The following is a 27,811-nucleotide window of genomic DNA, read 5'->3' on the forward strand; positions in this document are numbered from 1 at the left end:
ATATTTTGCTTGGGAATAGGTTGACAATGCTACAATGATATTAATCAAGGCTACAACGTTAGCCGAATAGTTATGTTTCTAATCATTAGGCCTTTGTCTCTCTTGACCAGTTGCCACTTGTGTTTGTCCTCTTGAAAATAAATCTGTAAGCTTGGCACATTTGGCAGCATCCTGCTCCAATGCCTTTCTTTTTTTCAACCTGGCTTTTTCAGCCCCTCCTGCCCTCTTCCTCCCGCCCATCCTCCCTGGGGTCGGGACCGCCCAGCTATCCGTAGCTGAGAAAACTTGTTGGAAAAGACGGCTAAGGACCGAACCAACTCTATTTTGGAGGGGTGAACTTCCTCGCATGGGACACCGGTTGTACCATGCGAGGAAGTTCTCCTCTCCCAAATTGAGTTGGTTGGTTCCATAATGGACTGAACCAACTCTATTATTTGGGAGGGGTGAACTTCCTCCCATGGTACAACCCATGCAGAGGCTGCGGTGTCAGAATGCGGAACGTGTGTAGCCCACTTTAAGAGAAGATGGACTAACCTGACAAATGTCAACAAATTCTCGACCGGCCCAGAAGTGAAGCGGCCAACTCTCCCGATTCTCCCGATTACCCACCCCGGGGCTAAAGTAGGCCTATCTTGTCTTCTTGTCGGCAAGTGTTCATTTTTCACAAAAGAGAGTAACGCGAGTAACGAACTCATTTAAATTTCAGTTATTGTAACTGCGTTAATTGACCAAAAAAAATACTTCGTTACATGCTCGTTACCGCTAAAAGTAGTGGAATTACAGTAATGCGTTACTCCCAACACATATTGGTTGAAAGTGTCACGAGGGGAATGCGATGCCACGCGATACGGTTGGCTGGAGAGAAGACGTATCACTCTGTTGGACTAATTGAAACGACAAACGCACTCTTGGTGCACTCATGGAAATACAGAGGAGAGCTGCGGAGATCCCGCACGGGTTGAATGTCGACCTGAAGCTACTCCTGCAATTCATGTTAGTTAGCGACAGCCGATATGATCTTCTACTCGCAACGCTGGTCATTTCAATCTTTAAAAGTGACTTTCAGCCCAGTATCAAAATTAAAAGCTGCAAACCTCGAGGATTTGAAGAATGCCCTCAGCTAATAAGAAAAAAAGAGGACCGATGACAGATTTGGCGGCTACAGTCGGCTACGATTGTTAGAGACGGAGATTCCATGTATTTTGCCAGCCCGGGTGCCAGACCTCCCAGTCACTCCCACCAATGCGCCCATATTTCTCACATTCACACACTTCTTCTGCATCGAAAGTCTGCACCGTTGAGCCAAATGTTTCACATGCTCATTAAAAGCACAATGTGTGTGTGAGTGTTTGTGTGTCAACTATGATTCAGTCCATGTACGGAAGAAGCCAAGTAATTATATGCTGTGTGCAAACAAACACGCAATCCCCCCCACCAGGACATATCCCCACCCCCCCTCTTACTGGCTCAAAAACGATCACTGGTGTCTTCCAAAGAAAACATTGGTGCTTTCCCACCATGACTTGCACAAACAAGGAATTTGACGAGGTAAAGTGTCTCTCAGTGCTTACACAAAATATACATTTCAACACAGTACAATACAGAACAAACAAAAACAAACAGTTCAGTACAGAACAAACAGTGCAACGGTCTAAGAAGTTTTTGAAAGTGACTTAAAGTATATACAAGAGGAATGGCTATATACAGTAGCTGTGAAACAGTAGTGCCAGAAGAAGTGGAGAGTGCGAGAAGTGCAGGGATAAATATATATGCTACAGTGGGTTATTGTTCAGTAGTGAGACGGCGAGGGGGAAGAAACTGTTTTTGTGTCTCGAGGTTTTGGCGAACAGGGATCTGTAGCGTCTACCAGAGGGGAGGAGTTTAAATAGTCTGTGTCCGGGGTGGGAGGAGTCTGCAGTGATTTTTCCTGCCCGTTTCCTGACTCTGGAGGTGTACAGGTCTTGGATGGTGGGTAGGTTGTTTATGTTCCCGTCTTTTCTCTTCCTCCCTCCTTCCTTTAACCATTTTCAACCAACCTCTTCACCAAGTCTCTCGCTACCTTCCTCCCTCTCTCTATACTTTCTCCTTGTCCTCCCCTCCCTCCAACTCTCGATCCCTTTCACTCTTTTGTATCTTCACTCTGTATTCCACCTCCCTCATCCTCTCTCTGTCACAGTGGGAGAGCTGCAGGCAGACAGAGGCAGCATACACTGTTACTATATTTGAGTAGCAACACACACACACACACACACACACACACACACACACACACACACACACACACACACACACACACACACACACACACACACACACACACACACACACACACACACACACACACACACACACACACACACTCTCCTGCCACATGCACGACTGCACACACATAGGGGAAAGAAGAGGGGGAGGCGGAGGCACAAATGACAGCCTTCAAGTGTAAATGCGCAGATGAACACACACACACACTCTCTCTCTCTCTCTCTCTCTCTCTTTCTCTCTCTCTGACGCGTGCAGAGTGCAGGAATCACAAACATAGCGACACACAGAGGGGCAAGCGCATAACGCCAGCAACCTAACGCTGTTGTGTGTCTCTCTCTCTCTCACACACGCACTCGTCTCTCTTTTTCCACACACACTCACACCTTTCAGACGCACACGGCAGCGCTCAAGCCAGCGAACAGGACGGCGCTGGACATATCATTCGTATAGGGAATAGATCCGAAGAAAAGGATTAACTATATCCATCCCTCTCCCTCTCCAGACCACATCTTCTCGTCTCTCCTTTTGTTTCTCTAAGCCTCTCTTCACCTCCTTTTTTTCCTACACAATCCCTCCTTTTTCACAATTTATTTCTGTGTTGAATGAAAGCTGGGGGGATTGTCTCTATACAGAAATGAGGATTATTCTTGCAGTATTCACTTGACCAGGATCTTGAATGTATGGCTTTTTTTAACTGAAGGAGCAACAGTTTTTCTTTTTGCTATTTTTCAGCCCCTTTAAAATTGTTATTTTTGGGGTATTTTTTGCGATGACGGCTGATTGATGGCAGAAAGCTATAAGGCTGGTGTTGTATAAGATTCGGTCAAAAGGTAAGATGCTTGTGGTGTCAATTCCCTTCTCCTAACTCATACACATGCACCAAATTCATTTCAGCTGCTTCTCGTCTTTTCCGCAACTGGAATTAAAGGTGTCACACAAAGTACTGCAGCCGAGGACAGACACATGGACCGATGTGATGGGGCCAGAGGTTCCTGCTGTGAGGAGCTGGATGCTGAACACGTCAGCCCTTAACCCGTCTCCTGGATACACACAACAAGCACGTTAACCGGAAGGTTTGGGCTTTGGCAAAGCTTTCAGAGGAGGGAAATACGAGAAGGTAAGAGTGTGGGAGTGCTTTTTCTTGAGCTATTTATAATTTACAACCAAACATGAAAGAAGTTTGTATAAAAAGATGCAACAGTAAACCACCCAAGTGAGACACACACACAGGTACAAAATAAATAAATGATACGCTGTAAATACACATGTAATATTTGAAACTAACAAAATAGCAGGTCATAAACAGCACATTTTTTGTTCTAAACATGCAGTATAAGTACAGTACCCAGCATGTATACACTTATAATTCTTCTCATGCCACAAGCAACTTAATTGTAGGACTTGTGGTCGTCGTCCGCTTATAACAAACCACTTGATATATAATCTATTCTTTTGTTTGGCTGATACAGTATACCAGATGTACCCCTCTTCAATGTTTCAAAAGGACATGAGGTACTCAAACATGGCGGCCAATGTATTCCAGTGAAAGCCCAAGTGACTCACAGCGAAAATAGACCAAAAGAAAGTTTGGGTGACTTCCTGCTTCTCTGCCAAAACATGTGCCATAAAGTCTTTACCTGGCTCCGTTTAGCTGAATGAAATATAACTTTACACGTCTCTTCTTTCCATTTATCTGGCCTTAATGTTTATATATTAGCAATCAAAAACAAGTTGAATCAGAAAGTTATTTTGTCATGGTTATGAAAGCCCAAGGTGTCATGTGACCCGCAGGTCAGACTTTGGCCACTATACCGAAATTGCTGCGCATCAGAGTGCGACTGTGATGTCAGTGTAGATCTGTGTTACTACACGAGATGTCCAAGGCCCTATAACTAACCTATCATCTGCCCCTTTTTTCTCTGACCTTCACAGTATATAATCTCAATCGGGCTGAAACCCGACATGGGTTCCATCACCTGGTGGTCTGTTGATCTCAGGAAGCGTGCCACTGTTGTTTTCTTTGTACCTGCTGTAAAACCCTTTGTAGGCGCTAACCTGGTTTTACAACGGTGTGATAGAAGAGGGATAAACGTTCAAGAGCTGCAGTGTGATTATATGATGATGAAGTGGGTGTGTGGCCCTCCACCATGACATCCTCTTTTGTGCCTCTCCATTAGCTGCCAATTAATGGGAATTGTCTTCTGAATGTCCTCAAAGTAAAGAAGACGCAACATAAACCTGCAGAAAACAATAATCACTAACTAAGCTGTAATTTGACATTCCTACTAAATACATGGCTGGCAACTCAGTGACAACGGCAAAACTGCTCATCCAATCATTTCCCACACGTGTGGCAACAGTCGGGGGCATAATATTGATGTGCTTGAATAAATAACAAATCACTTCCATATTCCTAAGTATTGTGTTTTTGTTGAGTAAAACAATGTTTTACTTTACTGCAGCACAGTGTGAATGAGTGTGGTACTATCCTAGAAAGCTGAATATGTAGATGTAGGTACACTAGAGTAATATTTATGAAAAACATTTAATTAGTTTTGTCTTAATTCAAAACTGTAATCACAAGTTTAAAACTGTTTTTGTCAAATAAATCATTGACATGGATAGATCCCTGAAACCAGACTTGAATCAGACACCAGCCAACTGCCAAATCCTAATGTGTGTCAGTACACGTGTGTGTGTGTGTGTGTGGGTGTAAAGAGAGAGGAAAGGTTAGAGTTGAAGTTGAATGATTGGGCTGTGTGTTTACAGCTGTGATGTCACTCATCGGGAGGCCACATACGCACATTCAAACACTTATACTTTCTCTCACGCACGCACACGCAGACACACACACACACACACACACACACACACACACACACACACACACACACACACACACACACACACACACACACACACACGTCCTCTTGAGTGCAGGTGGAATTCAATTTGGTGGCAAATTGGAGAGAATTCCGGCCATATTGATTAAAAACTATTAGTCAAGCCAAGTGGGGCATGTCGAATAATGAAATACTCAAGCTAAAGTGGGCACATCGGGCAAAGACACACACACACACCAGCACACACAGGATTCAAGTAGATGCCTGTTGTAGTACCAACACAACTTTCATGATGCGACACGATGGAAAAGTTGAACAGGAGGAGCTATTATTGATGAGAATTACAACCAACACATTTCTTAAATGATCCTGTTTACATTAACTTACTTCCATCTTGATAGAGATGGATGTTCATAGTGGGGATAATTGCTAGAAATGGATTTGCTAGATCACAAAAAATATATGTAAAGGGTAAAAAAAAAAAAGAGTAAAAAAAAGAAAATCACTGAGCCTTTCTTCAATCTCGCTCGCTCACTATCGACAGTCTCTTCCTGCATTGTAATCACGGAGGACTGAACACAAGCAGCCCGATCTCAGTTGCCGGTCTCTCTTTGTTATCTCAGCCTTTCTCAATTTTTGAGAAAATGAATGCCGGAGGCTCTGCACATCAGAAAGCCTCTGAAACACCCCGTGGAGTGTAAATCTGGCTTACGTGCAGACAGGAAACAGTTAGTGGAAAAAACAGAGTGAAGAAAATAGGAAAGGGAGAAGAGAGGAGAGGAGCAGAGGAGAGGAGGAGGGGAGGAGGTGTTATTTGATTCCACAACCATTGCAGGCCACTTTGGCAACCAAGTATTTACACGTGCGTGTGTGAATGTTTGCGTGAGTGTATTTCGGATGACCCCGTATCCAGGTCAAATTGGTAAAAAAAAACAGCTTTCTAAGAATAGCCCAACAGACAGGCTTACCACCCTCCACAGGTTCAACATGATGGGAACTAATGGGCCAACAGTAACATGTGGCTGCAAGGTGACCTTCTGTAACACCTCCATTACATCATTTATAGGACACTTGCAGCAGTAGGGGTACCACAATGGTGCAGCAGCACAAAAGGAGTACTGCACAATCAGATGTAAATGAGCTATACGCCTGAGATGCGCTGCATTCACCCGTTTCTATCAATGCAGACATTCGACACGACTGAATGATTTTACTTTCTGCTTGTAAAGTAACTCACTGCTTCCCAGGCAAATTGTTTTCCTCTTCAAAATAAATAAAGGATGAAACAAAAACCAAACCATGATTGATTTGAACAACTGCCAACACGCAAAACAGTCCCAAAGCTGAAAAAGTAATTAATTTCACACAGCTTCGAATTGAAGTAGTTTTATTCAATGAACAACGACGACAAAAGGCAAAAATAGCATCTGTCTCAATGTGTGAAGAAAGCTTTGTTTGATGTTCCACAGCGTGTCAGTAAAATGTAAGGAAACCAGCAGAAGGTGTAATATTGCGTGCATGTTTTAAACAAAAAGTCCGCTCCACAGCGCTACTATTTTAGTCTTGAAATAAATTCACTGGAAAAAAAGGAACGCATGAAAGCAGAGAGAGATACATCTTCCCCAAATTCCTTGAGTTTCTTTCAACTCTCATCTGCGCTTTAGAATTCTTCATGTGCTCATTTGAAAAGAACAACACACATTTCCCAGTAGAGTCTGGCTAATGTGACTTTAATCACGTGCAGGAAATCCATCTGCAGAATATCCTCGGTACAAGCCTCTGTTCCTCTGTCGAGGGGAGGAGCGAGCCGGAGAGAGGGAGAGACGGAATGAGAGCGAGGGCGAGGAGAGAGAAGGGGCTGGTGAAGACTCAAAGATGAAGGTCACAAAGAAAGTGGAAAAAGATTGAAAGGCGGAGGGAGAGATGACGGAGATGGAGAAGAGGAAGTGAGGAAGCACAAGCTGCAGAGGGACCAAGACAGAGGGGAGAGCGCTGAGAGATGAGACAGGTGCTTTATATTTAGTTCAGTGTCTCTCAGGTACTGATGACAATAATAACACCACGACGATCACCACAGGGGAGAACATACGCCGTGCCCAGCAGAACACCGGAGAGGAGAATTTTAATGTGCTCCCTGTTTTATCAAACCTCCCCTATACACGCGTGTTATTTCCTGCCTCGCCTATATTTTCTTCTATCCTTTCATCATTGATTCTTTCCTACACCTCCTCTCCTCTCTCCTAACTCCCCCTCTGCTACCATAACCAGCTGTAATAACTCACACTGAGCAGATTGACGGGTGTTACTTTTGGAAGTAACTGCACTTGCTGTCTGTCCGTCTGCTGGACTATTACTGCATCCACCTGACTGCCTATCTTCATCACGTTATCATCCCATCCCCCCCCCCCCCCACACACACACTCTATCCTCCCGTGATAATTTGTGCTTGACATGCTAAGGCGGTACAGGTGCCAATTTACATAATCAACGCTCACACATCCACAGATGTGGACACGCACAAATGCATATTCACCAACTTTATGGCAAAATGAGCCGTGTTGGAGAAGAAAAAAAAGCACGCTTGTGTTTCTGCGTTTCCCCCCACAAACAGCTACCCACTGAACACCTGCCTAATCAGATTAGTGCGATATTTCACACTCTGCTGATTGGGTTTTGATGATACTTTAGGAAAAGACGCATCTCACAGCAGCACACTAGCATTTTCAAAATTACACTGATTGGCCCAGGGAGCGCGAGTCAACAGCGAGCATCAGTCATGTGGCACTGAGGTTCCAGCACGCGTTCTCCCGTGGCAATAATCCCACTCGTCGAACCTATTTTCCCCGTAATGACTCAACGGTGACAAGAAGACTCATCTTCTTCAAAGCATGTGGGATATGTTTCATTACACTGCTGTAATTGGACTGGGTCTTTTTTGTTGTATCTATTTAATAGTCCATCTATCAAACTCATGGTAAATTCACAACCAATCAGCCACACCGTGAGCACAGAAAACAAAAAGGACAACTGCGAACAATATAATAACCAAATAACTAACTATTATACACAATGGGAACACAATTTGTTTCTTTTGCACCAGACTCTTCTGTGACATTTCAGATGAGTGGATAGCAGGCAAAGAGGTTTTTTTGCAGGTACTAAAACTATTTTATTAAATGTGCAGGCAAACAGCGTGATGTGAAGACTATTGCACTGTTGATTTCCTTTGTTAGAAAACTGTCGACCGTTTTTACTATAGATTTGCTGAGGCGGACCAAATGAACAACCTCCGAGATTTCGCAGCAGATTTAATTTATGGATTCATTTGGACTGCATCATCACTAACATATTAGAATCTCAGGATCTAGATGCACTGTCCTTGTGACTTGTCCCTTGTTGTTTACTCAGGATTCAGTGTAGTTGCTGTGTTACCTTTATTTATTCAGTATCAGCAGCACTCTCCCGTCCCCTGCCTTGCCCAAGTGCAGTTTTGGTAGAATCAAACACAGGCGCAATGGCGCTTTGCGTCAGCTTTCCGTTTCATTCTTTCTCTTCCTTTTCACTCCATGTTCCGGTTTTGTTCCGTCTTTACACTACCGTTCAAAAGTTTGGGATCACTTAGAAATGTCTTTATTTTTCAAAGAAAAGCACTGTTTTTTCAATAAAGATAACATTAATCAAAAATACACTCTATACATTGTTAATGTGGTAAATGACTATTCTAGGTGGAAACGTCTGGTTTCTAATGAAATATCTCCAGAGGTGTATAGAGGCCCATTTCCATCAACTATCACACTCTGATCTGATGTGTGTTTGTGTGTTTAGTAATGGAAGATCTGATTAATTAGAAAACCCTTGTGCAATTATGTTAAGCAGTTATGAAACAGTTATGCTGGTGATATAAGCTGTACAACTGGCCTTCCTTTTGAAGAAAGTGAAAAGAACAATTAATACTTCAAATATGAATCATTATTTCTAACCTTGTCAATGTCTTGACTATATGTTCTATGAAATGTTCAATTCATTTGATAAATAAAAGTGAGTTTTCATGGAAGACACAAAATTGTCTGGATGACCCCAAACTTTTGAACGGTAGTGTATGTCTCTGTGTTTCCAAGTTAATGACTTCACCTCTCTCACTTTACCTAGTTATTCACTCCCTCCTCCTCTCTTCCTCCCCTCTCGCTGTCCTCCCCTCTTTGTCCCCCTGAGTGTCAGTCTCTGTGCCAGACAGTAGCAGTAGGGGGTGGTCTGTCTGGGGGGGGGGGGGGCAAACCGATTGTGTAAACTGACAAAGACACACACATCTAGCATTTATGCCGATGACATTCCGAGGGGCTGGGGAGTTTTGTTATGTGACACATAATAAGCATATACATACATACACACAGGAAGGGAGGGAGGAATATAGAATATACTTATTTTAATTTAGCTGAAAGCCTCTGGCAAACATGACAGTGCACAGACACCTGTCCTGCTGCTTTAGCTTCATTGCTGCTGGCGTGTACCTCAGTGTGTGTGTGTGTGTGTGTGTGTGTGTGTGGTGTGTGTGTTGCCATATTGCCGGGCAATGATGCGATAATTTGATGCGATATTGAAGATGTATGGAAAAAAAGGATGATTCAAAGAAATCATTTTCATTCAGGCTGAATCTATTCTCACTCAATGTGCTCTCTCTCTCTCCCTACAGGTGTTTTGTTGTAGCATGGCGGCTTGACGCCCCCAAAGCCCCGCCCCTCAGACAGAGGAAGGCTGCCGAGCTCTGTGTCATGCCCCCCCACATCCACCCCCATGAGGGCATCGGCCTGCTCCCGCCCGCTTCTGCCACGCACCACTTGGCCAGACCTGGTGAGTCAACATAAGCAGATTGAAAAGATGAGAGCGATGAGGAGACCGGTGATGAAGAATAGAGACAAAAAAAGCGCTCTGTTCTTACTCGGCTATCTATTTTATTCCCATCTTTTGTACTTGTTTTTTTTTTACAGCGCTAATGTAATCATGCCCCCCCACACACACACACACACACACACACACACACACACACACACACACACACACACACACACGGTGAGGGCATTAGGCTTGCCGTGGCCACGTGCCAAGTCCTCCAGTGAAATGCCACATTACTGTACGTATTTATACAGCCAGTGGAACCAAACAGCGTGGGGCGAGAATAATGGGGGAGAGACCCGCCGGTTATCTGTCTTTTCCTTCTCTTCCTTTCCATTTTACCTTCTTCTTCTTCCCTTTTTCTTTCCTGTTCCTTCTCCTGTCCTTTCTCCAATCCCCACATGCAAGCGTTCTTGTTTCTCCTCTTTTTATCACACGTCTCACTTCTCTTTTATTTCTCCTTTTCCCACCCGTCTTGTTTTCCACCTTCCCCTCATTATCCGTCCACTCTTGCCCCACATTTTCTTTCTCTTCCCCCGTCTCGTACCGCGGGTATAGTCGGCTCAGTCAAAACAAAAATCCGTCGGAAGCCGGGTGGCATAGCAACAGATACGACAGCTGAGAGTGTGTGTGTGTGTGTTGTGGATTAGACATTATGGATGGATCCTGCTCTCTGAGATATTCCATGCACTTCCTCAGCTAATTGGCAAACATGAAAGCTCATTTCTTCTATAATAACACAAGCGTACACATATGAACACATCAAAACAGGGATCTTTGTCTTCCTGTTGGGGGGGTATTGTTCTTCTAGGTGTCAACGCCCCCACGAACTACCGTGTAACACCGGAGACACTAAACAGGGCAGACCCTCCGCACCCGCACACCTCCATCCCACCACCTCATACACCTCTTCCTTTCTCTCTCCACTTGTCCTCTACCTTCTCTCCATCCTCCCGTCACTCTCTGCATCGAATTCAGATCAATACAACCACATCACCTGTCTCAGTTTCCCCCTCGCTGTGCATTTCATTACGCTTTATCGACATAAATATAGTATAAACAGTATTGCTAAAGCGTTTTAGAATAATCAAAAACCGTCTCTCTTAGTCATCAAAAATGTCGTCAATCCATTTATGTTTTTTGGCATGAATGCCAAAACAGTCTCTCTCTCTCAGTTTAAATAAATATAATTTTTTTGACACAAATCGTGTATAATTAATACTCCCACGCATTGTCACCACAGGTGTTTTCTCTGCCCTTCTCATTTGTTTTTTCCTCTTATGCTGATGAAGTTCATTTAGAAATGTAATTCGACAGGCAGAGAGGACACAAAAGATGCTTTCCATTCAGTATTTTGTTTAGCAAAAATCAACGGTGCGCTTTCATCAGCAGTGACGAAGCAAAAGCTTTCTTTGACAGAAAACAGATCAACAAGCTAGTACTATTTATACTAGAAAAATGTGAATGTTCTTTGTTAAATATTTTAAAAAGGAAGGAAGATGTTGATATGTTGATCTATATCACTAATACATTTTTTTTGGGTCAAAAATTCCCAAATGGTTGAATGAGCTTAAAAGTGACATAACACCACAGAATAAGACAATAAGAACTTCACAATAAAAAGAGAGAAAAAAAGTGCAAAGTAGAGGGCGAGGATATGAAATGAAGTGACAGAAAAAGTGAAATAGAGGAAGCAAGAAAAGAAAAGAAGGTAACGGGGGGGGGGAAGGGAGATGCAAGATCAAAGAAGCGTAGTGAAAAAGAGAAGACAGTGTTGAAAAAGAAAGGATGAAGGAGGAGATGCGAGAGAGGAGAACAGAGCGACACATATGGTGCCTCCAGGCCCCCATGATGCCAGCAGACTGTCCCATCTGAATCACACACACACACACACACACACACACACACAGTGTGACCAGATAAGCTACGCTGTGTGTTTTTGTGTGAATGGGAATGAATTCATGGATGCTTTTATGCAAATATGTGTGTGTGTGTGTGTGTGTGTGAGAGTGTGTTTATGCACCTTGTTGGAGACCCAAACAAAGCCGGCGGATTACCTGACCACATCAACAGAGACAGGGTGGTGGTGGAGGAGGATGTCGCTTTGAATAGAGACCCTAATGCACTGATTAAACATTTGAAGGGGGCCATAATTCGGAGACTTGGGCCGTAGCGTTGGGCCTTCAGCACGGCTCTAATACAGTGCAGTAAATAAGAGAGTACGGCGTAGTGTTAGAAAGAGAGCCGCAGTGGAGTTACACAGTCACGACTAAACCGTGTCAGCCCGCAGCAGCTGGCAGGCCGTTAAATTGTTTGGATGTTTCAGCCGTTTAACATGAACTCTTTAACTCTCTGGTCGGCCCTGATTAGGCACCAACAACCCAAAGTCATCACCGGGTAGTTAGTTGCTGATGGAACTTTCCACCCCTGCTGGGATGTTAGGTTTTGGCATGCAGTGCAGTGTGTGTGTGTGTGTGTGTGTGTGTGTGTGTGTGGGGGGGGGGGTGAAGCTTTGGAGTGGAGCCTGATCCCTTCGTGTTACATGAGACTCAGAGTTAAATAGAAACTGGAATAACAGCTTGTTGGAAAACTATCCAAAGCATCTGGCAAATTCAAGAATGTAATCAAAAGCCATTTTAATGTAATTGAAAGTTAAATGGAAAGTAGGGCGCACCGGTACGTTTATTCCATTGTCAACAAGAAGGTTTCTTGGATTTTACTGAAGTACCACAAGTATTTATTCTGTCCTCTCTGCTTCAATAGTTTATATAGCACCTATCTTCGTAGGAACACATACATGTTATCTTCTATCAGGACACTGTGGCGTTGACCCCTGACCCCCTTAGTGGCAGCTTGTAATAGGAATTAACTGAGTGTGTCGGTGTGGTGATTTAACAGCAGCTTTGCTACCAGCGTTATGTAGGAATTGGAAATTTGCTATGGCCGAGGTGACTTTGAACGAGCTCCAGCTTGACCAGTTTAGTTCTGGTGCAACAGGAATGTGCCAGATAACACACACACACACACACACACACACACACACACACACACACACACACACACACACACACACACACACACACACACACACACACACACACACACACACACACACACACACACGGTACTGGCCCACTTTCAAAGGACATTGGCGGGGGATAAATCTGGGTAATCCTCTGCACTACAAGCAGCACCACTCCAGTTCACCACTCGCCAACCGATACTGATGCAGTATCACACTCTGAGCACGTCCAGTATAGATCCAGTAAGAGACTGATGATAGTGCTGGACTTACCAAGTAATCACAGAAAATGTAAGGTGATAAATCAATGAATGAATCAATCAATCAATCAATCAATCAAACATCTATTCATCTATCTATAGCACATAAAAAAATAAAAAATAACAATATTGTGTGTATGTGTGTGTGCATGCACTTCTGTCTATCCATCCCTTAAGAATGAGTGGGCATACATGATGACTTGTCACACATCCAAAGCAAAATATATTATATTCTAGTCGCACTGATGCGGTGGATGTGACATCGAAAGCCGAGCATCCTTTATTTTCTCTCCAAATTCTGCATATATTCAGCCTTGGACTGCGGCCCAGTTGACAAGGTGTCGCAGTGAAAATATGTAGCTGTGGCTTTGCTGCAACGGCCCCCCAATTATGCTTCAGTGATAATTTGTTTTCCATCACCTCTGTCTCCTTTGTTTGTATCTCTTTATCTCCCCCTCTCTCTGTCTTACCTGTCACTCCCGCTCATTAATAGCCACTATCGCCAAAACAATGTCATCGCATGTCAAACTCTCCCAAGGGCCATGCCTGTGTGTGTGTGTGTGTGTGTGTCTCACAACAAATTGATACAGATCGCATGCATTACCCTGGAAGATCAGCCTCCATTTCACCCACTCACCCCTCCAAGTAAAAATAATGATCCTGTCTTGCCGATGCAGAATTCATCACAGGAGAATTGGATGGGGGAGACAGAGAGAGAGAGAGTAGGTGGGAGAAAAATGGAGGTTGAGTATGTAAACAGAGGGGGGAGAAAGAAATAGACAGAAATAGACAGACATACTGGAAGTAATCCCATCAGGGTTAAGAAATAAACACGATTTTGAAGGACTTGGACAATCTCTCCTCTTCCCTGTTCATCACACTGTCAGCAGGAGTGCAGCCTAAACCCCGACACCCTGTTCCTGCTTATCCTCAACCGCTGCATGTGTGTGTCCGAGTGAGTGTGTGACTTCCTGTGTGTGAGCGATTCAGTGCCAGGGAGTCGGGCAGAACGGTTGTGTGCGTGAGAGAAAAGAGGTCACGTGGGTTAAACGACGGGATTTGATGTGAACCTCAAACTTCTCTCTGCTCTCCGCCATCATCCGTAGCAATTGGTTGCCACGGGAACACACCGTTACCATATCAATGTTTGAAATAATATGGTGATACTGCTGTGTGTGCGTGTGAGTTTGGTGTATTCTTTCATACCTGCGTCAGCCAGTCGTTTAGTGAGATGGTCGACTGCATTGTGTTAAAAGAGATCCAAACACTGCGGCTGGCTATTTTCCATCCGCTCACTAAATGAGCTCTCGGGTTACGGTGGAGATCAGACGTGTAACAGCCTCGGACAAATTACAAGTAACACAGAGAGAGAGGTACTTTAGATGGGCGAATGACTGTAAGGTTCTGTTCTGTGTGTCCTCTGTGTCTCCTCGGTGTCTACTGAGTCTTCTCTGTGTCTCCTCTGTCTCCTTGATTGTGTCATTCCCTGCACCTGGACTCAGCCACTCTCGTCTCGTTAATGTCTCATGTCGTACACCTGTTTCCATGTCGTACACCTGTTTTCCCCCCTATATATTGTGCCACTCTTTCCCTTGTCTTTTGCTGGATTGTTGTCTTTTTTCCGTCGTCCTGTCTTTCGTATCTGATCCTGCCTGCTTCGACCCTGCCTGCCTGCCCTGAACCCCGATTCTCTGCCTGCCCCTTTTTGGACTTTGTTGTGTTTTTTGTGACCCTTTTGGCTTCAGTTAAGTGTATTTTGTTCATCTACATTGAGTCCGCTCGATTCCTCTGCGTTTGAGCTCCTGTACCTCGCTACCTGTGGCGTTAGCCTTGACACATTATCATTTGTAAGATACTTCTCCTCACAGCTGTCTAAAAGTCAGGAAATTGTTAAAATAAAATGTGGATAAAACCATTAAGCACTACTGTTGACTGACATGCATGTTTCTTATGCAACACAACAATTCCCACTTAGCTCACACGAGTTAAATCTAAACTCTTGGACACGGAGGAGCATGTGAAACACGGGCCAGCGAGCCGGTTGCGTAGAGGACAGCTGGTCATTCTAGTAAGAAGATATCAGTCTGTCGCCTGCATGGAAAACAGCTTGGCCCCTGGTAACATGCAACTGTGCTCCGTAACGAAGGTGCCTGTGGGGATGACATCATAGATGGGTTCAGTGTCACCCAGGGACCCCCTGGATATAAACTTACAGACAGCTGAGGCCCCAGAGTTGTTAAGCACTGTTGCCTGGGAGACAGTCAAACACAACCACATGTGCACGTCACATGACTCTTCATATGCCTATATATATTATGAATATGATGGTGACAAATAGTACAAATAACAGTGAACGTTGTTGTAGATTTGTGTATGTATCAGCATAATATGTGACTAAACACAGGCTAACAAACTAAAATGAGCGTGCATACTCCAACAGTTTATTATCCCAATTCAAAGATGACCTCTGACCTGTGGTGTCTGCACCCTTTCACAAATTCACTCACCCACAGACCGTAGAAGGGTGGGATAGTTAACATGCAAGCCAAAAGAAAGGTGGGCTATTTTAAAAGGAAATATCCTCCAACCTGGCAATAAGAGAAACACATCTTCAATAATAGCTCCAATTATAAAGTATTTTATGAATGTGCAATTTGTATAATTTGATAGTAAACAAATTGGGATGTAACAACAATTATTTTTAAGGTCTGTGTGATATGATTTACTGTATCTGATCTGAAATGTAATTCTAAGCCAACTGATGACACGTACTGCTGATCTTGGAGAGTGAATTTCTCACAACTTGTGATAAGTAGTTGGGGGGTGGAGTGAGTCGACTGGGCATTACGGCGCGGAGAGTTGCCTCAGAAGTTTTGCTTCATGCAGAAGATTGTGTTGCATTTTAATGCTGTGTCTCCATTTGCCCAACATGTCAGCATTTCTACGGAACGTTTGGGGATTCTTAGTCTGTTCGGACTGAATTCAACCGAATCACCTAAACGAATGGTACATTGTGTTTGCTAATCGCCTTAAGAGACTAATATCTGAGAAAAAAAACCTTGTGCATATTATGTTAACTGAAAACAACCCCAAACTTTTGAACGGTAGTGAATATGGACTGAACCTCCCTCTCTTCCTCGGACTGGGGCTAAAAGTTTTCCTTCTGCTTTGGCTGCGTGGAGCGCCACGGCAGAAGAGGATCTAGAGCAGCAAAAATAAACCAAAACAACGACGACCTCCTCCACGAGAGCGGCAAAAAAACCACTCACGAATGTTGTTAAGATGGGCTTCAGCACTGAGGGGGTGGGAGGGGGTGAGGGGGAGTCATGATGTACAGTCGGACGGGGAGATAAGGGCGTGTGGCGAGGAAAGAGGGACGGAAGAACGAGAGGACACAAAGAATGCCGCTGCAAAACAAAGCCCGCACGGAACAATGAGAGAGATGAAAGGTGCATGTAGATGAACACAATCTGAAATGTGACATGATATCAGTTTCTCTCGCGGCCGAGCATGCATTCTCTCTCTCTCTCTCTCTGTTGTATAACGGTGTGTATCCCTCTGAGCTACATCGTCCTCACAAATCTCCTGCAGGACTGCACCTTTTCAAACCTGTTGTGGAGACAAACGCACGGCTACTCTGCAGCAGAATCCTCCCAGATTCCTCCTGCGCTGCTGCAGTGCAGGATTGGCCCACTGAAGCGTTTTATGCACGGGACGCGACGGGATACTTCAGAAATCTCTCTTTTCGTCCATCTATAAAGTGGCGTTTATTTCTCTCAGGGATTAGGATTATCCCGCCGGATGGAACAGAGAGGATGATGTAAACAGGAACAGCAGAGAGGTCACGCGCCGATCTCCATCACAAGGCCGTCTTTACTTTCTGAACCTTTTTGGTTCAGATTACAAAATGGGTTCTGGTTGGGGGGGGGGGGGGGGTCATGTTCTACTGTACGAGGGAAAAAAGATGATATTTCTAGATTGTCGTCGGCGTGTGCATTCACAGAACTTTACAGTGTAGTTTCAAGAGGTGTCGATAAATTGTTCTGTCATAAAATGTGGAAACTTTAAAGTATCAAGCAACAAGGATGAGTGAGAACATTATTATCAAATGAATGTCTGCATTTTAATTCTGCACTCAGAAATGTAGTATTTTTTGTTAAAATGTATAATTACATATAATCACCCTGAGGAGTTGATGTGCAAACTAACAACAATTAAAATGAAGTATACAAGCTTTCCAATTATTTGATTTAAAAATGTAAGAGCGATTGTTGAGAATTGGCCACTCATATTTACTTTTGTTGAGAGTTAGTTGAAAAGATTGATGTCTGTACGACAAACATGAGGCTAAAGTCAGCAGCTGGTTAGCTTAGCATAGAGACTGGAAACTGGGGAAAGAGCTAGCCTGACTTGTTCAAGGGGTTAAAGAAAACATAACCCTGTAAACTCGCCAGTTAAAATGTCTTATCTTGTTTTCTGCAACAACAACAACAAATTATAAAACTGCATATGGTGTTAGAGTTGTTCCTGACATCCGCCGTTGCCGTGAGGTTACTAGACCACCAACAGTCTCGCTGTTTTTCCTGCCTCCAGTCTTTATGCTGAGCTATAAGATAACCTAAAATATCAAACAATATCCCTTTAACAATATTATAATTTGCTTCAGAGGTGATACATAATGAATCTTCCCTTCCTGGATGTATTACCCATCCTTTATCTTTAATTAAGTTCATTGTCTTTCCAGTGGTGCACTTTGCTATTTATGACCAGTTTAAAGGAAATGGAACATGATTTTAATGAGACTTATAAAGCATCCTTCTAACTCTCTTCCTCACTGCCCCATTTCAAGCTTCATATTGTATCAGTGGAGAGAAGAAGGTCAAGTTACTCTGGAAGACTGAGATGACTTTGATGATGATTACGCAATCACTTATATCTTCTAATGTTCATCAGGTGCTTTTTTGTTTTGCTTTTTACACATCACAATGTGGAGCATCCGGTAAAGGGATAATTTGCAGAGTTTCATCGCTCTCGGAGATCAGACGGGCGATGTGGCGAGAGGCAATGGAGTGAAGGAGACGAAGGAGAGAGACAACGAGAAAGGAAGCACATCGAGAGAGAAACAGATGGACTAACAGAGAGAGCGAAAACACAACAACACGGAGCGCGGGTGAGACGTGGCGTGACAAAAGCCAAAAGGCACGAAGAGAAATGGATGCTAATAATATGCAGATGATGCAAGTGATGAAATCTGCTTGTGAAGCAGAGTCGTGTCGGGAAGTAAAAGTGATGTGTCTGAGCCTGGAGTTTAGACAGAGTAGCTTTCTTAATATCACGCTTTGTTGGTGCTTTGATCACACCCGCGAGCACAGGCACACACACACACACACACACACACACACACACACACACACACACAGAGATAAAGCATAAGTCGTGCTGATAAGCTATTGGACGGAAACAAAGTCAGCCACTGTAACGAGACACTAAGGGAATACAGAGCAGCGCCAAGAGACTCGAAGGGAACGAGAATGAGAAAGATAAAGAGACGAGAGCGGGCGAGAGAGAATTGATGTGGAGTGGCGAGAGAGAGAGAGAGACAGGCGGATGCAAAGGCGGGCGGACGGAGAAACACATTAATATAAAAAGGAATGAATGAAAAGGCTTCGGCTGATGGATACATACAAAGACGGGAGAGGAGCAAAAAGTGACGGACACGGAACACTTTGAACCGAATGAACGAATAGAAGAGAGAAATAAATATATTATGAGTTTAAATTATGAAATGATTGCAGTCTGCACGAAAACAATCAGTCCAAAATGAAATGAAACACAAGGGATGTCCCTCACATGTGTCACTCAGACTGCAGTGAGACGCACACAAACAAACACACGGTTCTGCAGATGACTGACAGCTGACCATGTGTCTCACGAGAAACAGATAATTATGAATAATTTCCACTTTAAAGCGCTCCGTCTTTAATTTGTGTTTACTCGGTGGTCCCACTTTCTCTGCAGTCGTTTAACCCTCCTGTTACCTTTAGGGTCAATTTGACCCCATTCAATGTTTAATGTCGGTGTTCTTTGGGGTCAATTTGACCCCAGGCTGTTTTTCACTGTCAAACATATAAGAAATATCAACTTTTTTATATATTTAAAGGGCTATTTAGGTAGTCAACAAACAAACATAAAGTACCTCACACTTAAACTTGGGAGACAATATTAATTCTAATAATTTTCTGGAGGTTTTAATTGCTGGGGTCTAATTGACCCCGAGGGTAAAATATGTCAGTAAATATAAAGGTAACAAGAGGGTTAAACATTGAATGGGGTCAAATTGACCTTAAAGGTAACAGGAGGGTTAAAACACATCCTCTCTATTAGTTTCCACACTGAGAATATAAATCACTGTAAAAATCCTAATCATGTTTTGTCTCTCTGCTCCTCTTCCTCCTCCTCAAGTCTTCCTCTGTGTCCTCTCCCTCCTGGCGACGCTGCTGCCGGCCGCCTCCTCCTGCCCTCCTCCCTGTCTCTGCGACTCACACAGTCTGGTGGTGGACTGCAGAGGCCGGGGTCTCTCCTCCCCGCCCCCCCTTCACCTCCTGCCTCCAGGGAGCCGCTCCCTCCTGCTAGCCAACAACAAGCTGGCCTCGCTGGGAGCCTCTGCCCTCGCGAACCTCTCCTCTCTGGAGGTCTGCAGCCCCCTTTTTTATCGTGTGTTTACTGTGGCACGCAGTGTTTTCCGCACTTGACCGTACACACTGAATATCCCTGAGGACAATGAGCGAGGCTCACATTGAGCAAACTGCAGACAACTTGTGTTCTCAATCTGAAAAGTCAAGACCAGCTGACTTTCTCAAAGTGTTGCAGGGCTACTCATCATTAGCATTTTGTGTGCAAAGCAGCCACGTTGGTATTTAAAATGTAGCAGCTAAAAATGATTGATAGTCACTGCAACTGCAAAAAAAAGTCACTTTACGACCACAATGCTGAGTGTCAATCTGCGGTAAAAAAGATGTTCATTGAGACAGTTTGTTGATCTATGGAGATTGTTACACTTAACCTACCATTGAACTTGATGTGAATTACTCTGAATAGGAGCACCGGCTTAACCCTCCTGTTGCCTTAGGGTCAATTTGACCCCATTCAATGTTTAACCCTCCTGTTACCTTTATATTTACTGACATATTTTACCCTCGGGGTCAATTTGACCCCAGCAATTAAAACCTCCAGAAAATTATTAGAATTAATATTGTTTTCCAAGTTTAAGTGTGAGGTACTTTATGTTTGTTTGTTGACTACCTAAATAGCCCTTTAAATATATAAAAAAGTTGATATTTCTTATATGTTTGACACAGTGAAAAACAGCCTGGGGTCAAATTGACCCGAAAGAACACCGACATTAAACATTGAATGGGGTCAAATTGACCCTAAAGGTAACAGGAGGGTTAAGGCACAACATGTGTGAACGGTTTAGGTCATCCTTAACATCTTGGAGCAGATCATCATTTCAGAATCTCACTTTGCATTTATATAAAAAGCATTTTGCAATGTGGTGTTTACAATGTAAATGTAAATGTGTTCTGTTCAATGAATGATGTATTTTTGATGTGTCTGTATTTTAGGAACTGGACCTCTCCAATAACTACCTGGATAATTTACCAGCTGGATTATTCAGAGACATGTCCAACCTGACGAGACTGACTCTGCACAACAACTCACTCACCGCAATGGACAGAGATCTCTTCCAGGTACGACACCACGCGGTCTGTAAGAAACTCACCGACGCCGTATTCTCGCTAACGACCACGAAGGCCATTGTTCTAAATTTTACACAGCCATGCATTGCCTGAGATATACCATAAAATCAGCCAGTGCACCAAAATACTAAAGCCTCTGGCCAGAGAAAGGAGCTGACGCCACTACTGATACACCGGTTCAACTCCTCACTGAGGCTCTGCTGCCTTCGATTAGGAGCGCAGCCAACCGAAGCAGATATACAGCACACGACTGGGATCCCGGCCAGGCGGTACATTTGAAATAAATCGTTAGCTCGACACTTTCATCGACTTTTATTTGAACCAGAGCAGTCTGCAGGATGAGCTTGTGTCAAGACCTCACCTGGGACCCTAAATCAAACAAGATAAGCCAATCGGGCGCTGCGAGCTGCGCCCCTCGGCAACAGTGAAAGAAGTCAATAATACTAATATGGGCTGAGGGGATTTGTGCTGTACAGCGCCGCACTGTATGAGCAAAGATGGCTAAACAGATCACTTGTGTGTTTCCACAGGGTTTGGGGGGTCTTCAGAGTCTGGATCTGTCCCTGAATGGCCTGTCCTCTGTTCCTGTGGGGCCACTGGATGAGCTGCAGAGCCTCAGGTAGACATCAACACTCGCTCTGTCCACTGATTGTTTTTTAAGGGAATTATTTATTAAAAAATCCTTGAGTTATAAATGTAATTAAAAACGGATTAATATGTAAGATGTATGTGGTAGTATATATAAATATATTTTGTTTTTTATCTTGTTGTTTTTTTTTGTTTTTTCTTCTTTATTTTATATTAATTTTCTGATTTATTTTGATTTCAATTTAGGATAGGAATTTATAAGCATTTTTTTTGCTTCTACCTATACCTTTTCAGTCTTTCTCTTTTGTATTTTCTTTTATAGGATAATATTGTATTGTATTTGATTTGATTGACTGAATAAAAATACAAACAAACAAACAAAACAAACAAACCAACTGACACTGTTTAAATCAATGTGGCCTGACAATGTACAGCAAATTTGAACACGGTGTGATTATTATCAATATAGAATTAACAAATTCAAAAGAGTTGAACACTACATTGAGCAGTGACCTGGTATTTAACCTCCTGTTACCTTTACATTTACTAACATATTTTACCCTCGGGGTCAATTTGACCCCAGCAATTAAAACCTCCAGAAAATTATTAGAATTAATATTGTTTCCCAAGTTTAAGTGTGAGGTACTTTATGTGTCTTTGTTGACTACCTAAATAACCCTTTAAATATATTACAAAGTTGATATTTCTTATATGTTTGACACGGTGAAAAACAGCCTGGGGTCAAATTGACCCCAAAAAACACCGACGTTAAACATTAAATGGGGTCAAATTGACCCTAAAGGTAACAGGAGGGTTAAATCAGTGCCACAAGGGTGTATGTATCTTATTTGTTGCAGTAAAAAAATTCCTTTTTATTTATATTGTTTCATAGGTGGCTGTCTCTGGCGGGAAACCGGCTTCGTGGTCTGGAGAGGGCAGCGTTTGAGCCGCTTGCTAACCTACAACACCTGGAACTGGGGCGTAACCCCTGGGAGTGTGACTGCAACCTCCGCGATTTCAAACACTGGATGGAGTGGCTGCTGTACAGAGGTTGGATGTTTGATTTTAGTTTCAGCAGCTTTGAAAGGGTGCATTGAGAATCGGTCAAAAACCAGAGGATTCTGGTCCCCCGCCGATAGCGAGGTGCGTGCTTCTAGCGACGCGATAGAACTGCATCCGTGAGCGAAGGCACATTGTCACGCTCATTACCTTCGCATTGAAAATGCGGAAGGTTATGTTTTGATCGCCGTGTATTTATTTATTTATTTATCTATTTATTTGTACGCGTGTTCCTCGCATAACAAAAAAAGTTTTAAACCGAATCGCATGAAATTTGGTGGGATGATTGGTTATTATCCGGGGACCATTTGATTAGATTTTGGGATCGATCGGGTCAAAGGTCAAGGTCATGGAAAGGTCAAAATCTTCTTTTTACCATAGCGCGGTACATTTTTATCCAATTGGCATGCAACTAATGCCAACATGTTCATAATTCAATGCCCAATCTTGTGATATGCGACGGTATGCGCTCTACCGAATGCCCATTCTAGTTGTGTGTGTTATCCACGTTTCTCTGCAGGCTGTTAATACCTCAGATAAACACAGCTGTTCTCCGCTCTCTCGTCGTGTTTAAAACAAATCGACATTCACCTCAGCGCCTCGGGCCTCAGCCGCCCCGCTAATGAAGCGTCTCTTCGCTGCTCCGGCCTCCTCCTCGCTCCATTCTGCTCTGCCCTGCTTCAGTCAAACGGAGGCCGACGCGCGGCAGATACGGCTAAATGATCGCCGGAGCGGCGAAGACAATCACAAATAGTCCCTGGGTAGTTGAACACGAAAGCAGCTGCTGGAAGGGTATAGGTAATGCACAATATGTGTTCAAGGAAGTAAGACAAAGCAGGGAACAAGCGTGAAACGCTCGCTGACAGCAGCCGGCGTTGACTTCTATCTCCTGCGAACCGCTTCAAGCACACGGGGGCCGGGACATTTGGAGAGCGAGCTGTTTGCAAAGGGGGATTGTTTTATAGCGCGCGGAGATTAAAACATCTGGGTGCCTGAATATCACTTTCCTCATTCCGTCTTCCTCTGATCCTTCGCCTGTATGTCATTGTTGACGTTGCTTTATGTGTCTGAGGTTGCAGATCAACACGCAACCTCGAGACAAAGAATACACGTGAGGACCAAGACAGCATGTGATGATAACAAAATAAATCCCGCCCCCACCCTGTGACTCAGATATTTCTCTGTATCTTCCACACACAGCTCCGGTAAAGCTAGGCATGTCATTCTATGAATTATAGAAGGGCTTAGTTGAGGCTATCTCTAACTTAGTGGAGAGGGCACAGCAAACTGTGTGTGTGTGTGTGTGTGTGAAGTGATGTATGACTCATCTTAGTGTTGGCACAACCACCCAACTCTATCTGTTCTCCTCTCTCAGTTAATTGGTCCTGCTTTACAGGCACGAGGCTTTTATACACGACCCTCTCTTCTGTCTCTGCACCTCTTCCTCTCTCCTCCAGGGGGGAAGGTGGACGCGGTCGAGTGCACGCTACCGAAGGATCTGCGCGGGCGAGACATCCGCGGCGTTCCGGTGGAAATGTTCAACTACTGCCTCCAACTCGAAGATGGGAACGGGGGTGCGGGAGGCGAGGGTTCCCGTTCCGGACAAGGAGGCGTTCCTCCCTGCAGCAGGAACGCCCCGAGTGGGGCAACACCCATCTCTGGCAACGGCAACACTGGTGGGGACTCCGCTTCAAACACGGGAGGAGGAGGAGGAGGAGGAGGAGGAGGAGGAGGGGCCCCGTCGGATTGCGTCCACACCCGTTACCGACCCGTCAGCGTGCGCCGCGCCATCGGCACCGTGGTGATCGCCGGCGTGGTGTGCGGCGTCGTCTGCATCATGATGGTCGCAGCCGCGGCTTACGGCTGCATCTACGCCTCGCTGATGGCCAAGTACCAGAGGGAGCTGAAGAAGAGGCAGCCGCTGATGGGCGACGGAGAGGCGGACGGGGAGGACAGGGAGGAGAAACAGATCTCCTCTGTGGCCTAGAGGAGCGGCGGGGGAGCGTCGACATGTCAAAGGGTGAAGGTCGGAGAGGGGGAACATTTAAAAGGGCTCAGAGGACAGAGATTGAAGAGCTTGTTTAACGCACGCAGACAATTATGGTATCTCCGAATCGGACTCTCAAACTGACGCCTTTCTCCCACTTTTTATCCTCTGTCTATTTTTAACCTCCCTCTCTCTCACACTTCACATACACTACCGTTCAAAAGTTTGGGGTCATCCAGACAATTTCGTGTCTTCCATGAAAACTCACTTTTATTTATCAAATGAATTGAAAATTGAATAGAAAATATAGTCAAGACATTGACAAGGTTAGAAATAATGATTAATATTTGAAGTATTAATTTTGTTCTTCAAACTTCAAGCTCAAAGGAAGGCCAGTTGTATAGCTTATATCACCAGCATAACTGTTTTCAGCTGTGCTAACATAATTGCACAAGGGTTTTCTAATCAGATATTAGTCTTCTAAGGCGATTAGCAAACACAATGTACCATTAGAACACTGGAGTGATAGTTGATGGAAATGGGCCTCTATACACCTCTGGAGATATTTCATTAGAAACCAGACGTTTCCACCTAGAATAGTCATTTACCACATTAACAATGTATAGAGTGTATTTTTGATTAATGTTATCTTTATTGAAAAAACAGTGCTTTTCTTTGAAAAATAAAGACATTTCTAAGTGACCCCAAACTTTTGAACGGTAGTGTACATCTTATCTGTTCTCTGATTTTTTTTACCGCCGTATTTGTTATCAATCGTCCCTCCAACTCCCCTACCAACCATCTACTGCTGCTCTCGGCTGCTGCTGAAATAACCTTTAGATTGGCTGAGAGAAACAAATGTAGTAATCTTTGTAGGATGAAACATCATAAAAGCGGTCACAAGATGTTTGCGGTGTACAGTCAGTATTTGTAAAACTGGATTACATTTTCAGGAATTTGCGGTATGTATGGTGTCAATTGGACCAATATTCATAAGGATGAGAAGAAGTTCTAATATTAGGTTTCGCCCAGCTCTCGTCTTGTTTGTGTCTTTCTCTAAAAAACCAGGACTCCAAACCCAGATCCCTTCACCCTCGTCTGTTCCCTTTCTCCTCCAAGTCCCGAAGAAACAGCCAGTATTGGAGAGCTTGGAGGAAAAAAGAGAAATGTAATGGATAAACACAAAGAGATAACATTTATTTGGTCGATGCCTCTCGAGCGTTTTGTTGCGGGGGAAAACTGGAGAGCACAAACACTCCTGAGTCTCCCTTCAGACTCTTAACAGGAAACCATTGAGATTGACTAAATAATCATTCATGGATGGCTGGACATTTCAAATACATTAGAATACATACGATTACATATTTGGACCAGATCTGTTTCTCTCTTGATCTTTTCCTCCACCAGATGTCACACACTGGAGCTGTGTGTGGGATTCTACATGAATAGGATCGGTTCAGTTCAGGGGAACAAACCCTTTGAACTGGAATTTGACTCTTCCGTCTCTTTCAGTTGTGTTCAGAAGCTCTTGCTTACATGATGCTTGTTAAATGATGATGATCATTTTCTGGACGGATCAAAAGCCAGCGGTCAAGCTCATTTTCTGGTACCTCTTGGACTACGCTTCTAGCTTTGCTGGTATGCACAATTGTTGAAATTAAATGATTGACATTTAAAGGACCACAGACTTTGCTTTAAAACAAATGTTCTTTGTTCGGAGCTCATTTTCAGACTGATTTCACCCCTCAAAGGTGAATGTTTGGCATTATGGCATGGAAGCACTATCTCAGAGAACCCTGTCCCCTGTCAAGGACTACAAACCGTCATCTAAGGACTAAAAACGTCAGACTCCTGCACTTTATTTCTCTAATCAGATCCGGCCTCCCTCCAGTCTCTTTTAAAATTGATGATGTACCCAGAGGGATTATAACGTACAAGGGATGAAACAAAAAGACGCTGCTATTTTTCCCCCATCCTTTTATCCCTCCTTCCACCTTACCATCCAGTGCTATTTATAGAAAGTATTTCACACTTTCTTAAAATAATGTTTCTTTTATCCCTTCTCCCCCGATTGTGGTCCTTATGTTTTTAGCCTCAAAAAGTAAGCAATATCCAATGGCTGCTGTGTCACCATAACATGAAAATGATGTCATCGCCGAAGAGTCTCTCTGTTAAAAACTTAGTAATCATCACATATGTGAGAGGAATCTGTTTGATTGGCACTCCTTGATTCACAAAAAGGTTAGTTTGTTTGCCTTGCATGGTGTTTGCTTCAGTATCCTCATTCATGCACGAAAATATGTAAACACTGATAACCAGTCTCAAGAATCTGGCTTTCATTGCATCTTGCTCCCCTAAAGAAGAACTATCGTCCCCTCTCAATTTATAATTGGCTGGAAAATAAAATATTTATATTGTGTTATCTTATACCTGGGTATGATGCAGATAAATATTATATTAATGGTGTGTTGGCCCAGCGATCCTCAAAATGTTTTTGACGTAAGTATCAATTTCTGTATCAATTCATGGGGTATGTCTTTTGTTGTGTTAACGACTTCTGTTTTGCTTTAGGTTTAAATATCTGTGTGATGTTCATTTGTTGTGTTTATTGATTTTGTGTTGATGTTTGGTAAAGTTTCTACAAGAGGCATAGAAAGAGTTTGGCCATTGAGAGTGAACACATCTCCATAATGAAATTCATCAGGGAGTCCCTTATGAGACCTTATTGTTTGAAGTAAATGTTTTCTACGGGAACTTAATCGCCAACTAATAATATCTACATATGCAACTACTTTAAAATAACATATACAGACTTAGCATCAGGCGGAAGAACATGTGCGTCGACTAGATGTTGGACTACACCATTTTTAGATTGTCTTTTTTAATTTTATTCCTACAACTACCCAACGTGATAAGTAATTCAGTTGAGAAGTTATGACATTGTGATGTGACGACTAACGCAAGTGGAAAAAGCGTCAGCGAAAAGTGATGTTCCTGGTTAAATAGTAAAACTGTCAAGTCAATGAAAGCCTTATAAGATGGGACATCAGATCGGAGAAATCAACATTGAAGACAAACCCCGAGTACCACACCTTCACACCTGCAGCATTTATACACAGTAAAACACGCCTTGCATCAGC

The 27,811-nt window shown here is 43.5% G+C and overlaps 2 protein-coding genes across 7 annotated transcripts in view; one reads left to right on the forward strand and one right to left on the reverse strand.

Annotated features, from left to right (window-relative positions):
- The window catches only part of cacna2d4a (calcium channel, voltage-dependent, alpha 2/delta subunit 4a), an 82,182-nt gene that overhangs the window by 24,194 nt on the left and 30,177 nt on the right, over positions 1-27,811 (reverse strand). The window lies entirely within an intron of this gene.
- On the forward strand, positions 595-27,266 carry lrtm2a (leucine-rich repeats and transmembrane domains 2a). Of its 4 annotated transcripts, none has more exons than XM_056424337.1 (9): positions 595-1,972; positions 2,995-3,092; positions 3,191-3,379; positions 9,796-9,953; positions 19,740-19,969; positions 20,903-21,028; positions 21,568-21,656; positions 22,518-22,675; positions 24,142-27,266. In XM_056424337.1, exons 4-9 carry the CDS (start codon positions 9,875-9,877, stop codon positions 24,669-24,671), a joined length of 1,212 nt encoding a protein of 403 aa, XP_056280312.1. In that variant the 5' UTR covers positions 595-1,972; positions 2,995-3,092; positions 3,191-3,379; positions 9,796-9,874; the 3' UTR covers positions 24,672-27,266. The 4 variants fall into 4 exon arrangements, with proteins under 4 accessions (XP_056280312.1, XP_056280310.1, XP_056280314.1 ...); XM_056424335.1 differs by having other exon boundaries at positions 595-1,968; XM_056424339.1 differs by lacking the exon at positions 2,995-3,092 and having other exon boundaries at positions 595-1,968; positions 3,157-3,379.

The sequence above is a fragment of the Pseudoliparis swirei genome, chromosome 10 (assembly GCF_029220125.1).
Source record: "Pseudoliparis swirei isolate HS2019 ecotype Mariana Trench chromosome 10, NWPU_hadal_v1, whole genome shotgun sequence".
NCBI classification, from domain to species: Eukaryota; Metazoa; Chordata; class Actinopteri; order Perciformes; family Liparidae; genus Pseudoliparis; species Pseudoliparis swirei.

Bases quoted from the DNA above. Each gene is read 5' to 3' on its own strand.
- lrtm2a (XM_056424337.1), top strand. From the start codon at position 9,875: ATGCCCCCCCACATCCACCCCCATGAGGGCATCGGCCTGCTCCCGCCC. The intron at 21,657-22,517 runs GTAGACATCAAC...ATTGTTTCATAG, and splicing joins GATGAGCTGCAGAGCCTCAG to GTGGCTGTCTCTGGCGGGAA. The intron at 22,676-24,141 runs GTTGGATGTTTG...TCTCTCCTCCAG, and splicing joins GGAGTGGCTGCTGTACAGAG to GGGGGAAGGTGGACGCGGTC.